The sequence below is a fragment of the Microtus oregoni genome, unplaced genomic scaffold, assembly GCF_018167655.1.
Source record: "Microtus oregoni isolate MIOR12 unplaced genomic scaffold, Mior012 000003F_ref0000135, whole genome shotgun sequence".
NCBI classification, from domain to species: Eukaryota; Metazoa; Chordata; class Mammalia; order Rodentia; family Cricetidae; genus Microtus; species Microtus oregoni.
The window spans coordinates 39,857,553-39,872,943 of NW_024543062.1; the positions used below are offsets into that span (position 1 = coordinate 39,857,553).

At 40.6% G+C, this 15,391-nt stretch overlaps 1 protein-coding gene across 2 annotated transcripts; it reads right to left on the reverse strand.

Annotated features, from left to right (window-relative positions):
* Nucleotides 1-601: 601 nt before the first annotated feature.
* On the reverse strand, nt 602-13,220 carry Serpinb11 (serpin family B member 11). 2 transcript variants are annotated; one of them, XM_041645751.1, is made up of 7 exons: nt 13,053-13,220; nt 12,106-12,165; nt 9,685-9,804; nt 5,720-5,837; nt 3,663-3,805; nt 2,938-3,093; nt 602-1,003 (listed from the first exon to the last, which is right to left on the reverse strand). In XM_041645751.1, the coding sequence occupies exons 1-7, from the start codon at nt 13,218-13,220 to the stop codon at nt 602-604; spliced, it is 1,167 nt and encodes a 388-aa protein (XP_041501685.1). The 2 variants fall into 2 exon arrangements, with proteins under 2 accessions (XP_041501685.1, XP_041501691.1); XM_041645757.1 differs by lacking the exons at nt 3,663-3,805; nt 5,720-5,837.
* Between the last annotated feature and the right edge of the window lie 2,171 nt (nt 13,221-15,391).

A 15,391-nucleotide genomic window follows, 5' to 3' on the forward strand; every position in this document is an offset into this window, starting at 1 on the left:
AAAGACAGGTGTATGGAGACAATAATAAGGGGGGATGAAAATGACCTAAATTCATTATGTACATGTAAATTGTCAAAACATCTTTTTAGGAAAAGGGAAAAATGTTTGCTAAATAAGAAAGCTCAGCCCCTCAGTTAACTGACACAGGATATTCCGTCCTCAGAGTTTAAAGCACTGTGTCCATTTATTATGAGCAATGTAGAGGTTTGAACGAAAATTCACACTACTATATTTATGCATGCAGGAAATTTATATTTAAATGTCAATCTAACGTAGAAACCCTTTATCTATTTGCAGTAGTCACTCATTCACAATCTCACTAATACAGAAAACTCAAAATATCCAGCCCCTCTCTAATTCAATCATGTTACTCAGTACTCAAATGAGGTCTCAAAAATAAGAAATCCAGAAAACTGCTGGTGTATATTTATCTTTTCCCATGACTGCTCTAGTCTGAGGTTCAGTAGCTCACAGAGTCGGACTGAAGATCTACCATCTGATAGACCTGCTTTGCAGATATACAAACACTAAGATACAAACTGTCGGCCCCTTGGGTCCTGTCCATTTTACCTATCTCTGAGGCCGCCACAAGGCCCTCTGTCTACGGAGAGACCAACTTGCCAGTAAATAAAATATTGCCAGACTTATCCTGAATAGTGAACAGGAAGGGAGAATTCGCTGTGAACTGAACTGTGACGGGGAGTCGCTTCACAGCGATACTCTCCCCAGTGGCTGCCGCTGCCTCGGTGCCTTCCTCGTTGACATCCACGTAGGACTTGTGAATAACCTTGGATAAATATAGGCCTTTGTCAGGTGACATTCCAGAGAGATCAGCTGTGGCCACACTGAAGATGTTCCGCATCCCTAGGGATTTCAATAGGGAGTTTAGGTCATATTTTACTGCAAGATTGAATTTGGGAATGTGAACATCCACTTCTCTCTCCACCATGTTAGAAGAGTTGGTCCACTCTTGAAGCATCTTCACGTTCAGGTGTTTTTCTATCTAAGAGTCAAAATACAGACACATGAGCCAAAACATAGCTTCTGAGTAAAGCAGATGTTTCTGTAATTCACACTGAGAACTGTCCAGCTTCTTGCTGGCTTTTCAGCCTATAACACACATCAGACCTTCCCTTCCTGTTGCCTATGTCTCCTCTATATTCCCTCACTGACTTTCTCAATGTACATTTTTGATTTCCCTCAACAGTTAGCCTTTACCTAAGCCTCCCTGCTTATTGCCCTGGCATCGTTCTGTGCCTGCTTCCTGAATCAATCCACCATTTTTTCTTGGCCCTCACATCTGAAATTTGGAGTCACATCTTTATGAACTTAGCTCTCATTTGGCTTCTAAGATGCCAGATCACTTTGTCCCACTCCTACTGGCTTCAATCTCCCTGGTGCCCTTTCCTCTTTCTGTTATGTTTCTCCAAGTTCAACATGATACATGCTCGCCTTAATGCCTTTGTACTTCTTTCTGACATATGTACATGGGTTTCCCAAATGGTCCCAGGTACTGACTTCTCATAATAGAATCAAGCTTCATTATTTTTGTGTCATTTAAATAATAACCTTGGGTATTTAATGCCCTACAGAAAATCCTCTATAGCATTATATACTGTATCATTTTTATTGTTATCATGTTCAATACATTTTATTACCTTCCCATTCTCATTATACAAAATAAGATAAAGGTAGATTTTCTGTCAAAGTATCTTTCTATTATTTTCATTTGCTAGGTCTCATCCGAGTTATAATAAAAGCAAACAGATCTCAACTGCGTCACAGTTAGCACACTAACGTGTGCTCCTATTCTCCCTGGATCAGGGTCTTCTCACTTTATCTGCCCATCTTCTATACATCTAGTGAAACTCACATGGAGAGAGTTCTCTAGGAACATCACCCCCAGCTTCCTCATTCTAATTCATAGCTTCCATAGTTTGCTCATGACTTTAAGAGAAGTTTAAACTGCTTCCAAATTGCTGACTTTAGCATCCTCTACCCCAGCTAACTGCAAAGTTCCCAGGGTCTTAATCCCCTCTGAACTGGCCACACTTGTAAGTATATGTATTCCTACAGTGAAGTTATGCTTCTCCCATTTCAGCTCCCTCTGAACTGGCATCCATCTCACTCCCTAATCCAAATGCATATAGCCCAAGCAGGCTCTTTCAGGAAACAACCGTGCCAACTGTTAGTCACTGGCTGACGTAGGAACTGACTGTGGCCACCCTGCTGTATGAATCAGCTTCCCCAGTCCCAGAGCCATAACTGTTCTCCTAAGAAACCTCATTTTATTGCACTGTTCTGCAGTACTGAGTAGGTCGTGGCTAGGTTGGGGTAAGATGCCATCATCACTTCTGGGTCTCTCTGTACTAAGAACCTTTGACTACAATCAGGGAAAGGAGACTGAATCCAAATTTCTGCCACTGCTATCTTTCCTTCCTGGCTGTGGTGTTATTTCCTTACCAAATCAGGTTGGAAAAAATAAATAAATAAATAAATAAATAAATAAATAAATAAACAGTTAGCCTGTGAGTATACCCTTTGGTTAGATCAGAACACTTCCCCTTAGCAAGGCTTTAATAACTCTCTAGGGCCCAGGAATCTCATCAGCATGACAAATCATTATTGCAGAAAGAGGTCCACTGTCTCATGAAGGATATGTACATACATTTATATTGTATAACATGGTGAACCTATGTGACTTTTTCAATAAATGAATTGCTTGTCTTGCCTAAAGGGCAGGAATCATCCTTAATCTACAACTCCTGGGGAAAGTCTACTAAGCCTCGTCATGAGCCCATGACTGTTCATACAGACATCACAGTGCACACAGAGTATTGTGTAACAGTGTGCGTACACACACACATGCACACACAAACAGCCACATGCATTCACTCACACATATGCTGGGTGCAGGTGGCACTGCTGGGCCTCTACCTGGTTTACATTCGCCGTGCCTACTGGAAGCAAGATGATCATTCTTAGATTGTTGTTGGCATAGGGCAGCTCAAGGACTTGCATCTGTGGCTCCTTTATGAAGGCCAGCTTAAACGTTCCCGTCTGGTACATCATGTCCACAACTGCACTTTTACCCTATTTTTAAAAAGATTGTGTTTAAGCAGTGAATATGTATGTTTACTTTATTTTTACAATAGGAATTTTTGTGTTAGCACTCTAAAGTGTAACTGTTAACTGCACTCTTTCATTACTTTCCTTTGCACAGGTTATCAATTTTGTAATCTTAAAATAAGTCAAAATTAGAGACTATAGAAGTATAATAATATAGGGATGACTGGGGTCTTTAATTAAAAACACAGAGTCTAGCTAAAATTACTTATGTTGGGAATCAAACGGGAGGCTCATTATCTCTTCTATGCCATGTGGATACTGCCTGGGACAACAGCTTAGTTGTATCAGCTGTCACAGGAAGCAACCATCATGTGAACCTCAAGGCTTCAGCGGTAGAACACTGGGAAGAGACAAGGTTTCCAGTTTTCCAGGAGTCTGTCCAGCCTCATGTCTAGTGAGAAAAGTTACTCACATTTTGAAAAGTAAAAGCCTTCAGGTAACTACAGCAATGTTTCCATGAAATTTTTCTGAATTGTGCTTAAATTATTGCAATTTTCCAAGACTTGTCATCAGTTTGAAAATGAAATACTTACCACACTTATGTGAAAGGGAGCTTTTACTGTATCTCTTTTCTCGAATTTATTTTTCCATTGTCCCTTGAAATATATGGCACTCACTAGGACCATGACAGAGGAGGGATCAATTGTACCCTTTCCAAATAAGTTTGTGACTTTTCCTTGTAATAAAACAAACAAAAGAAGAGGTGATTTTATTTGGATTAACTTGCTGATAATAGGTATTTGCAAAAGTTGTTTTCTCAGACAGTGACTTCCATAGTTTGTATTTAAAAGATCACACCCCATCCCAGGTGAACAAGATGGCTTAGCACAGTAGCTCTCAACCTAGGGGTCACAATCCCTTTGGGACTTGAAATCAGATATCCTGGATGTCAGATATTTACATTTCAATTCATAACAGTAGCAAAAATTGAAGTTATAAAGTAGTAACAAAATAATTTTATGGTTGGGGGGTCACACATATGAGGAACTGTGTTAAAGGATCTCAGCATTAGGAAGGTGAGAACTGCCTTAGCAGGTGGAAGCACTTACTACTCAAGTCTCCCACTCCATCAAGAGAACTCGTGGTAGACGTGAAAAAGTTGACTCCCAGTCATTCTCTGATCTCCACAAGAGCACCTTGGCACATGCATGATGCTCGTGTGCATGCACGTGCACCCCCCCACACACACACACACTTTTTAATTAAATTAAATTATCCATGGGAAAGTGTGTGTACATGTGTGAGTATGCCTGTGTGTATTCACATAGACGTCAGAGATCACTGACTGTCACTCCTTAGTCTCCCATTGGCCTGGAGCTCCCAGTTATTCTGCCTGTCTCCGCTCGCCAACAAAAAGGTCACAGTAGGCAGCACCATACACAGCTTTTTCTACACAGGTTTCTAGGCATCAGACTCAGCTCCTCATGCTAAGCAGCTCTTTATTGATAGGTTATCTCCCAGCCCTTCTTGCTTTTTTACTTGTTTGCTCTTTTTGTTGTGTTTATGATAGTGGGGGATTTTTATTTGACAGTTTCATGAATACATACAACGAATTTTTGTCTTTCTCACCTTATTATCCTTCTTCAACTCCTCCCTCTCTCACTGAAACAACTTTTGTTCCCAGTTAGTCTCTATTTTTTTAGGCTTTGTGTAAGTGAACCACTGAATTTAAACAGGATTGTTTCCATAACAGTCTCTGTAGCCCAGGGTGTGGTGGAGCTTACTGTTCAGACCGGGCTGTCCTAAAACTCAGTGTATGGAGCAGGCTGTTCTAGAACTCTGTGTAGACCAGGCTGGTCTGTAATTCGCCATCTATCAGGCTGTGCTGGACTTGCTTTGCAGACAAGGCTATCACAGACTTGCATTGTTGGTTGTTCTGCCTTTCAGCAATATGCCAGGGTTATAGATGTGCACCTCCATTCTGGGCCTCTTACCCTTGCTGTGTATGAGAAGTAGTGCATTACAAATATAAAGACCACTTAAAGCAAAGGCATATTTGAAATCAGGAATTTGTTTGGAAGGTTCCAGAAGTTGTCTGCTTTGTGAATATTCTGACAAGCTGCTTTGGTGCCTTTCAGTGTGATGAAACCGAGAAACTCTTTATGGAATGTACCCTGCCATCTGACATGAAGCACAGGTAGGCACAGCACCCAACTCTAATCCTAAAGAAGGTTTTAATTTTCATTATAATCTTGGGTCTACCCCATAACTAGCATGTGAAAACAATGAACATGCACAGATGCTTAAAATATGTTTCTGAATGAAGGAGTGAATTAATTTTAATAAAATCTGCTGAATTTATGACATCCCCTTAAAGCAGAAATGATGTTCACTTTCTCAGAGTCTTCTGCCATATATTGCTTAGGAGGAATGGTCACAAAATGTATTCCAAAGTATGTTTCTAGTTTTTTCATTATTATCTATCTACCTGCATTTAGAATTCACACTAGTTAACTTCTGCTTCCTTGTTTGCATAGCAAGGTAAGACTTTTACCAAAGGAGCACAGATAAAGTTTGTACACATTAGATAGATATTAAAGTTTTGTGCACATACAGATACATATAAATGTTCACAAACAATTATCCTTACCATTAGTTTTATTCTCAACCCAAGTATTAATACTTCTCCTTGTCTCTTCTGTAGACAGTTCAAAATCAACAGTTTGCAACTTGGCTTGGAACAGTCTCTCAGAACATCTTAAATATTGCTGTAAAAGAAAGGACAATTGAATGACAGCACAGAAATAGTGCAGAGAGGTCTGGAAAGAAGGCCATGAGTGAAATGTAGACGGAGACTGCACTTGCATTTCCTGACTGTCCACCCCGAATAATCACACAGAAACTATACCAATTACATCACTGTTTGACCAATGGCTCAGACATATTCCTAGCTAGCTCTGGATTCTGAAATTAACCAATTTCTATTAATTTATGTATTGCCACATAGCCGTGGCTTTACCTCATCTTCTACATGTCATGTTTCCTTGGCAGCTGGCTGGCATCTGCTTCACTCTGCCTTCTTTTTCTCTGTATCTCGGCTCGAATTTCCTGCCTGGCTTTATTCTACTAAACTATTGGCTGAAACCGCTTCATTAACTAGCCAACAAAAGAAACATGTATATAGAGGGACATCTCACATCAGTGAAGCACTTGCTGTGCAAGTGTGAGGAGCAGAGTTGGCATCCCCAGACCCGTGCAAAAGCCAGGTGCCATGCACATGACTCCAATTCTCCTACAATGAGAAAAAGAGCAGAGAAAAAGGAAATTCCCAGGAGCTAGTGACTGGGTTACTCAACGTAAGCGGTGCTGAACAGGAAGAGACCCTCTTTTAGAAAAGATGACAAGAGAGAACAGATACCCAAAGCCATCCTCTGACTTCCACATACACACGTGGCTCAGGTACTCACCCCTACAGTGACACACAGCAATACATACACATGAGTACACACACACAAGAAAGAACTTTGTAGCTCAGAATGTTCTAAAGTCCTAACATGGAGACAAAAGTCTGCTGATCTAATACACTTAAAAGGAAAGATGTCCATATGCCCATGAGCACTTGTCTTTAAATCCAAAGTTTTCCAAAATAAAAAAAGAAAAATACCAGAAACATTTGAATGTTTTCTCATTATGTCATGGATTTTTTTATACAAATGCATTCAAGTCAAATTATAAATTACATATGAATAGCTCTTTTGCTTGTCCCTATGCTTTCCTACTCAAGGTTAGAAGGTGAATTATTTTTTTTTAATTTATTTATTTATTAAGGATTTCTGCCTCGTCCCCACAACCGCTTCCCATTTCCCTCCCCCTCCCCCAATCAAGTCCCCCTCCCTCATCTGCTCGAAGAGCAATCAGGGTTCCCTGACCTGTGGGAAGCCCAAGGACTGCCCACCTCTATCCAGGTCTCATAAGGTGAGCATTCAAACTGCCTAGGCTCCCACAAAGCCAGTACGTGCAGTAGGATCAAAAACCCACTGCAATTGTTCTTGAATTCTCAGTATTCCTCATTGTCCGCTATGTTCAGCTAGTCCGGATTTATCCCATGCTTTTTCAGACCTAGGCCAGCTGGCCTTGGTGAAATCCCAATAGAACATCCCCATTGTCTTAGTGTGTGGGTGCACCCCTCGTGGTCCTGACTTCCTTGCTCGTGCTCCGTCTCCTTCTGCTCCTGATTTGGACCTTGAGATTTCTGTCGGGTGCTCCCATGTGGGTCTCTGTCTCTGTCTCCTTTCATCGCCTGATGAAGGTTAATATTCCTGAGGATGCCTATGTGTTTGTCTTTGGATACACCTTATTTAGCTAGAAGGTGAATTATATAGCGACTAAATGACCTCTTACCCCCAGAACAACTGAAAACCACCTCCCTAAACTAACATTTATCTACGTTGTGTCTCTGTCACTGTTTGGGAGAGGCAAAGAGGAAGAAAGTTACCAGCTCAAAGGCGATAGCCCTTGACTTCCATTGTCTCAAGAGACTCAACATAACACATTTTTTTTATTTATTCATTCATTCATTTTTTTTTGTTTTTTTTTGGGGGGGGGTTGTTTTGTTTTGGGTTTTTTTTGTTTTTTGTTTTTTTTAATTTATTTATTTATTAAAGATTTCTGTCTCTTTCCCACCGCCGCCTCTCATTTCCCTCCCCCTCCCCCAATCAAGTCCCCCTCCCTCGTCAGCCCAAAGAGCAATCAGGGTTCCCTGCCCTATGGGAAGTCCAAGAACCACCCACCTCCATCCAGGTCTAGTAAGGTGAGCAACCAAACAGCCTAGGCTCCCACAAAGCCAGTACATGCAGTAGAATCAAAAACCCATTGCCATTGTTCTTGAGTTCTCAGTAGTCCTCATTGTCCGCTATGTTTAGCGAGTCCGGTTTTATTCCAGGCTTTTTCAGACCCAGGCCAGCTGTCCTTGGTGAGTTCCCAGTAGAACATCCCCCATTGTCTCAGTGTGTGAGTGTACCCCTCGCAGTCCTGAGTTCCTTGCTCATGCTCTCTCTCCTTCTGCTCCTGATTTGGACCTTGAGATTTCTGTCTGGTGCTCCAATGTGGGTCTCAGTCTCTGTCTCCTTTCATCGCCTGATGAAGGTTAATATTCAGGAGGATGCCTATATGTTTTTCTTTGGGTTCTCCTTCTTATTTAGCCTCTCTAGGATCACGAATTATAGGCTCAATGTCCTTTATTTATGGCTAGAAACCAAATATGAGTGAGTACATCCCATGTTCCTCTTTTTGGGTCTGGCTTACCTCACTCAGGATAGTGTTTTCTATTTCCATCCGTTTGCATGCAAAATTCAAGAAGTCCTTGTTTTCTACTGCTGAGTAGACCGTAAAAGGCTAATCAACCCAATTATAAAATGGGGCACTGAGATGAACAGAGAACTCTCAACAGAAGAACTTCAAATGGCCAAAAGACACTTAAGGTCATGCTCAACTTTCTTAGCGATCAGGGAAATGCAAATCAAGACAACTTTAAGATACCATCTTACACCTGTCAGAATGGCTAAAATAAAAAACACCAATGATAGCCTTTGCTGGATAGGTTGTGGAGAAAGGGGTACACTCATCCATTGCTGGTGGGAATGCAAACTTGTGCAACCACTTTGGAAAGCAGTGTGGCGGTTTCTCAGGAAATTAGGGATCAACCTACCCCTGGACCCAGCAATACCACTCTTGGGAATATACCCAAGAGAGGCCTTATCATACAACAAAAGTATATGCTCTACTATATTCATAGCAGCATTGTTTGTAATAGCCAGAATCTGGAAACAACCTAGATGCCCTTCAATGGAAGAATGGATGAAGAAAGTATAGAACATAACACATTTTTGTAAGCTTCTGTGAGAGTAGAAGGAAGACTCCATAGTGTCAAATCGCTTCTGTCACCTCAGATGCAAAGATTCTATTAGAGCTGTGTGTCACCTAAGACAGCTTAAGAAACCTAACTGGAAAGACAAACAAATATTTGAAGCTTCCTCTCAATGCTTCAGTAATCTTGATCAGATGGAGAAGAACCAAGGACACCAGTATTTCATGACTGTCATGGAGTGACTTTCTTTGGGGATTATTAAGTAAACACTCAATGAAGCTACACGCTAAAATGTTCATGGGTAACGGCTTAAACCCACCTCCAGTTGTGGAACTAGAAAAAAACCCAATTCTCTTATTTTAAAGACAGAAGTCATATGTATAAATGGAAAGAAAACTCACATCTCTTGGTTCCTAGTTGAATACACTTGTAACTACCTCTTGGTAGTCTACCATCAAGTGCCTTTGTAAAGATGAGAAATGGCTCTCACTTTTCCTCCCATCTATAAAGGGAAATTCTTACAAATGACTTCATTTTGTGTTAAATCTCTGACCCTAGTTTTTGCACAGCTTTGTGTATTATGCAGAGAAGGGGTTTTCGTGTGATACTGCAGAACTCTAAATTTTGATAAAGCCATTTCGCAGAAACCCTAAGCTCAAAGTCGACATTGTCAAAAGCACCCACCATAAGTTCTTCTCAGTCTCCCTTGTCTTTACACTACGAAATTCAGAGGCCCCAGGCATGCTTACCTTATGGAATGTGATTGTCCTCGTCCCATAGATTCTGTTGGCAATGCTGAGTGAATTCATTTGGTTGATTTGGGATAGCAGAGCTCCAAATTCAGAATACTTCCTTCTACCTTGACTGCACTGGCAGCGGTGAACAAAGAAAAGTGATTGGTTCCTTGCCACTGAAGAATTTATAAATAATGAAAGGAAAATATCTGCAGATCAAGATTTTTGACTTTCAATAAACAGCAGTGAACACAAAGAGATGAACATCTCAAGCATTTTACTTGATTTCTTTTAGCAAAATGATCTCAGCAGATTGTGTACAAACTCAACAGTATTACTTGCTGCTCCTAAGAGTTTAAATCAGAAGCTTAAGTTTTCATGAACAAAGAAATTCTAATGCAAATTCTGTGGCTGCCTCTGTATTTATATTTCTATATTCAATGCTCATTCTTTTTATCTTTCGTATATATAAATATATGAAACACATATATATTTGACTGTTTGTTACTTATATTTTATGTATTGTGTGATCATATTCCAGTGTCATTTCTTAAATGACATGAAAGATGTGTTACATGTGTTTAGGCTGTGGAATATTTCTTTAACTGTTGAAAGGTATGTTGCATTTGCTTACTGATGTAAAGATGTGTTACATTCGTTCAAGCTGTATTTGTTTAGATTCTTATTGACCCCTTCTTCCCAATTAGTGGGCATGGTCTTACTAAGTAGCCTTGACTTGAATTCATTATGTGTACCAGTCTGGCATTGAACTTGCCAAATCTCCTCCTGCCTCTGCCTCCTAAGTGCTGAGATTATAAATATGAACCAACACACCCAACCAATGTCTCAGTTTTCTAAATGACTATTTAAACAAACTCTTCAACCTTCACTAATAAGATCTAATATATTCACTTGTTTTATAGAGTAGCAACTCTGCAAAGTTTACAAGTGTGATACATATGACTTATGATTAAGAATTCATTGATGCCAACCAAAGAGGTGATGACTACATTTCCTAAACAATGGTTTCTAATAAATAGGGTTTCTGAGAAGGTTTCAATTGTATGTGTATTGTAGAATATTTAACTATGTAAAGATGTGGTACATTTGTTTATGCTATGGAATATTACTTTAATTGTGCAAAGGTATAGTGTATTTATCTAATGATGTAAGGATGTATACTTTCATTTATGCTGTATTTGTTTATATGTAAAGATGTGTTGCACTTGATTCACCTTGCCTGCCTAAAGCACCTGAATGGTCTAATAAATGACCATTTAATAAGCACATCTAATAGAAACAATGAATGGCCAATAGCTAGGTCAGGAGAGACATAGGTGGGGCTGGCAAACAGAGAGAATAAGTAGGATGAGAACTCTAGGCTCAAAAGGAGCAATAGAAGGGGAGAGAAGGAGGAAGAAAGAGTGGGAGACGTCTGGGGTCAGCTAGACTTCTGCTAGTCAGCAGACACAGAGTAGAGCATGCAGAAAGAAAGGTTAAAAAGCCCTGAGACAAAATGTAGAAAAAGAGAAACAGGTTAAGTTATAAGAGCTAGCAAGAAATGAGCCCAATTTAGGCTGAACATTCAAAACTAATGTTAATTAAGTCCCCGTGTCCCAATTTGGGGACTGGTTGGTGGGCCTAAAAGAGAGATCTTGGTGTGTGTGTGTGTGTGTGTGTGTGTGTGTGTGTGAGAGAGAGAGAGAGAGAGAGAGAGAGAGAGAGAGAGAGAACATTTATCCATATACCCTACCACTATTACAAATGCCACCATATGAGAATTCTAAGTAAATGAGTGAATTGCTCCTTTGAGAATAGTAGGAACCATTGTCTCAAAAAACATGGATGGTGCTACATCAGGCAGCCCTTTGTCAGTAGCTCTTAGTGGACTAACAAAACTACATGCATGGGTGAGTCTACAGACTCAACAGCAGGCAAAAGCACAGAACAGAAACGTTTGCATAAAGATGACAATGATTAGCTTAACAATTTGGATGGGAAGGCATTGCTGCTGGCATTACTACTGGGTGCTAAGCTCAGTCCCCTGCAGTGGTTATTGGGAAGATGATTGGGGACTATAGACAGAGCTGTCTTTCTCACAGACCCAAGAGAGGGTTCCACTCCTCTACTCCTGAACTATGATTTCTTTTTTTTATTATTTTTTTTCATTTATTTTACATTTAAACCAAAGTTTCTCCTCCCTCCTCTCCTCCTGTTCCTTCCACCTTACATCTACCCCCACACCCACTCCTCCTCCATTTAAAAGGGGCAAGCCTTCCATGGGAGTCTATCAAGTTGAGGCAGGATTAAGCTCCTCCCACTGCATGAAGGCTAAGTGAGGCATCCCGGCATGGAGAATAGATTCCCAAAAAGCCATGAACTATGATTTCTTGATTTCTTAGAGTACATGATATCTCAGTAATAATATCCTCATACCTCATAAAAGTCTTTCATCTTTGGGTTTAAGAATTCTGAAAAGTTGTCATAGTGGAGCACCTAGGAAAAGAAAAGAAGTCAACTGGTCACAAAAGTAATGTGCAAGCTATAACGCCTGAGAGCTGTGATCGCTCTTCCATTTTTGATCAAGATCACTAGTGATAGATAACATGCGATAATGTTATGTTTCAAGTCCTGAGTTAAATCTTTGGGCATCTTATTTAACCCTCCCAACAACTTCATTGATAATTAATTTTATCTCTATTTTATGTTAGGGAGACTGAGATCAAAAGGGTGGTCGGGCAGGTTCTAGGAGCTGAGCTCCATTGCTGCAGCCACTCTGCCCTTTCTACCCTTTATGCTTTCCTGTAGAGCACTGTCTATAGGGAGCCCTGGACAAATGGCTTCCCGGGAAAGTTAAAATATGCAGCTACCCAAAGAGTTGTCAAGAGAGATTTTTCTAGACATTTTCAGTAATAAAAACACATAGATTTGAAAGACCCTGGTGGCTGGTGTCATGTGACAGATCACATTTCCTTTGTTCTCCTGGTTGTAAAATGGAGTTGACAATCTCTGTCTGCTAACAGGATAATCCTGAAGAAACTTAGTAATAAATTCCTTTTTAAATTTTATTCAAAATGGTGTGAGGATTTAGAGTTTAAAAATTTTAGAAGTAAAGAATAGCACCAAACATGTATTCTCTATTATATTAAAAGCACCAAAATAAAATTTACTGCATAATGCCTTAGATATAAAAGAAGTTATGTGTTGTATTGACTTGCATTAAATCCTGTTACTTAAAACTTTTTGTCTTTCTCAGAAATATGACTTATCTAAGTATGCCTTTTCATTTCACAAGATGGTATTTTTATAAATAAAATTAGACAAACAAGAGGTGGGAACATGAAAATACCTGGGTTCTGGGGAAGTTCTCCTCCAGTCCTTACCTTTTCCATTTGTTCAGCACTCTTGCCTCTGGCACCCAGCAGGAGCATGCTCAGAGCATAGAACACAGTGAGTGGAGAAAAGAAGATATTTTCTCCCACATTGTTTCTGCTTAGCTCCTTGAACACATCAAGGCAAAATTCAGCATGTGCTGTGGTGATAGGATTCATGATTTACCAAGCGATGCCTAAGAATGGAGAAGAAGTGATTCAGTGCTTGTGTGCTTCATCTATGCTTTCAGATAGCCCCTTCCTGTAGTCTGGGTACCAAATGCTTATTGTTTTCCCACCAGACTGCCCACATTCATAAGCCTCACAAGACAGAGTGTCACCTTTCCACTCAGTTCTGTACAAGCAACATGACACTTGCCACAGGTTTATCCCCATCTTGGCACAATCTTCCAAGAATGTGAAGTAAATCTGGGAAGGTGACCAAAGCTCCTCGCCCAGTCAGAGCCATGGCATCAGCGAAAATGAAGGAACCAAAAAGAAACACCTGAGAGAAGCAAAGATTGTGCTGGAGAATGGGATACTTTAGGGAAAGAGTGTGTTGGGACAGAAAGTTCAGTCCTAGAAACTTCACTAGAGCACCAAGAGTACTGAACTGCAGAAAGAGCAATCAGCAAGAGTAGGTCCCAGCCACTGGGAGACTGTATTCTTCATAGAGCTCATTGCCCACAAACATTCTTTTGCTTTGTCTTCCTGGTGGTCACTCTCTTTTAATCCACTGCCTGCCACCTGGGGAACCGCTCTGTCTCCCACTCAGGATCTTTCAGCATTGCTAGCCTCGGTTCATCATACATCTCCAGGATTCAGATCTGAATCTTCCTTGCCTTTACACTCACAGTCCCAGTGACCTCATGCCAGGTCATGCTCAGACATCGCCAACACATTGTAACGTCTTTGTTAGAGACTGAATATAAAATGTGCCCCCACGGACTCATGAACTGAACAAACAGTCTCAAGCTGGTAGAACTCCCATGGGAGATTCTGGAAATGTTAGGTAGGACCTGTCTTGAGGAACTAGTCACTAAATGTATGGACTTGGAGCTATTCATTTCTCTCCCTCTTCCTCTCCCTCCCCATCTCTCTGAACCTCTTCCTTCCTTCCCTCCCTTCTTCCTTCTATACTTTGACCTATTCTACCATTCCTTCAACATGTTAGACTAAGTGTTCTGAAACTCTGAGGCAAATGAAATTTTTTTCTGTATGTTTGCTTCCCCAGACATGGTTACAGCAAAAAACAAAGCTGACTCTCGAATTTAGGCTGCCCCTGAATTCTAGACCCATGTATCTGACTACACACTCAACATGCCCACTTAGATGCCCAATGGGTCCTTCAAACATGTCAGGACATAAAGCAAACCATGGTCCCTCGCTCTTCTTCCTCGCCTTCTCCCTCACAGGTTTATTCATTTCTGTAACCCTTGATTCCACTTTCCTATTTTTCACACTAATAACCTATAAAATCTTCTTTACTGCTTTCTCCTTATTTGCCTTCAATCTGTGAAATTTTTTCTTTCCTACAATTTCAAAAATGCTCAAAGTCACTTTCTCTGGTTTTACCACTTTGGTCAAAGCTTCCATTGTCCCTCCACTGCAATAGTGAAATGCTTTCCTCTCCTGACTGCCTTCTCTGTCTTTCTGTCCTCTGTGGTGTTTTCTTGAGAAGCAAGAGTGATGTCACTTCAGCGTCAGATGCTCGTGGTGCTCTGTACTTGGCATTATCAGAACCTTCCCATCCTTACAAAGAAGCCAAATCTTGCCGAAACAAGCGAGGCTCTCTGGCCTTCTCAGACCTCACCATAACCGCACTGCACTGACTCTCTACCATTTCCATCCATTGAATATACCAAGTATGTTCCACCATGGGTCTCTATGTTGTTTATCTCTCCTCTGAGATAGCCTTTCTGCCATTGCTCACATGGCTCACTATGGCAGCTCATTTCTCTCTCTCTTCAGGAAGGCACCCTATTAATAAGTCTCTTCCTGGTGATCCCCTTTGAAAACTCAGTCCACACACCCACATCAGATCTCTCCAATTTGCTTTTCTTTCTAGAACATACCACCTGACTCATTGCATATGAAAAATTTTAATCTGACCTACTCCTTAGTATACTGGCTCATTAGATCATGGATTTCCTTTTGTTTTCACTCATGGACATATAGAAGCCCCTGAATAAATATCTATGAAAGAAGTGAAGGGGGGATTTTAATCTGGTAAGTATAGCAATAAGCAGGTATGCACAGAATCTACCCAGAGAGGAACAGCCCTCTCCTGTTTCTTGAAGAATAGGAGGAAAGTCTTCCAGGAAAGTGCAAGTAAAAAGAATATTCCTAAG